At 37.5% G+C, this 1,554-nt stretch overlaps 1 protein-coding gene across 1 annotated transcript; it reads right to left on the bottom strand.

The window, feature by feature from the left end:
- Positions 1-393: 393 nt before the first annotated feature.
- Positions 394-1,320, bottom strand: LOC102817112 (olfactory receptor 2T33-like). The gene has a single exon (XM_006877079.1). It carries the CDS (start codon positions 1,318-1,320, stop codon positions 394-396), a length of 927 nt encoding a protein of 308 aa, XP_006877141.1.
- Between the last annotated feature and the right edge of the window lie 234 nt (positions 1,321-1,554).

Genomic DNA, 1,554 nt, shown 5'->3' with positions numbered 1-1,554 from the left:
CTCAACATATATTTCCTCACAATTTTTTCCAATCTGCCATATCTATCTATACTTATTTGACAAAGTCCTTTGGTGCACATAAGTGTTTTTTTGGTTGTTTTGTGAAGTCCCATTTTTTTGCTTTGTTTTTTCTTGCTTATGTTTTCTGTTGTCATATGCAAGAAAGTTTCTCTTCTGTGAGAAATGTTATAATAAGATTCTGAGCATCATGGATTTAAAATATATATATTCAAAAGTCTATGGTTATTACATCTAAGTAATTGAGCTCAAACATTTCATCATTTTTATAAATAGAATATAATGATTACATAATGTGTAAAATATAATATTTTAGAAATATTCACAATTTTGACCCTGGATAACCATAAGTAGTAAGGTAAGTTTATTGTAGTTTTAATTAGCAAATTTTCCAAGCCACCTTTTCAAGGCTTCTTTTACCTCATTGTTTCTAAGACTATAGATGAGGGGGTTCAACACAGGAGTGAATATAGTATAGAAAGCAGACATAACCTTATCATGGTTAGCTGATCTGTAGGATTTGGGTCTCATATAGATAAAAATGGCAGCCCCATAAAAGAGTCCCACCACAGTTAAGTGTGACGAGCATGTGGCAAAGGCTTTCTTGCGAGCTTCTATAGAACGCATGTGGAGAACTGCAGCTAGGATAAGACTATACGAGGTCAGAATGAGGGAGAAAGGTACCAAGAGCATTAACACACAGCAGATGTACATGGCATTTTCGAAGACTGAAGTGTCAGTACAAGCTAAGCGAACCACAATGGGGGCCTCACAGAAGAAATGATTGATCTCACGTACACTGCAGAAAGGGAAACTCAGGATGGCAACTGCCTGCATGAGCCCATCAGCTGCTCCCATGAACCAAGATCCCATAGTCATTTGCAAGCACCGTTGCCAGTTCATGAGGGTAGGGTATCGTAGTGGATGACACACAGCCACATAACGGTCATAGGACATGGCTGTAAGTAGGAAACTCTCTCCACCATCGAGGGTTATTGAAACAAAGATTTGTAATCCACAACCTGTAAGAGAAATGGACCTCTTGCCTGCTAGAAAACCAGATGCCATTTTGGGCACAATGGTTAAAACCAGCATCACGTCCATGAGGGAGAGTTGGCTCAGGAGAATGTACATAGGTGTGTGGAGCCGGTGGTCCCTGTAAATCAGTAGAATCAAGAAAGTATTGCCAATCAGGGAAGCAATGGATATAGTCAGTACCAAAACAAAGAGGAAGAGATGGGATCTTGTGTGCTTAAAGAGTCCTAGGAGAATAAAATCTGAGGTAGCATTTCTCATCTCCATGGTTTCTACTGGAATGACACTGCCTATGGAAAGTTAAAAGAAAGAGTTTCAATCATTTAAATATCTTAATTTTAATGTATACATTTCTGAAAACATACTATACTTCAAATCCATGGTGGTAATTCAAAGACATTACTTCCGAGTTAAGATTTCCTATCTTGGCATATCATTCTAATTCTCAATAGCTGAACCTTTGTATATTTCAAATGTGGTCAATATACCACTTAATATAAT

The sequence above is a fragment of the Chrysochloris asiatica genome, unplaced genomic scaffold (genome assembly GCF_000296735.1).
Source record: "Chrysochloris asiatica unplaced genomic scaffold, ChrAsi1.0 scaffold00441, whole genome shotgun sequence".
NCBI classification, from domain to species: Eukaryota; Metazoa; Chordata; class Mammalia; order Afrosoricida; family Chrysochloridae; genus Chrysochloris; species Chrysochloris asiatica.
Note: the sequence above shows the minus strand (reverse complement) of the source record. Positions and strands in the feature narration are given on the sequence as shown.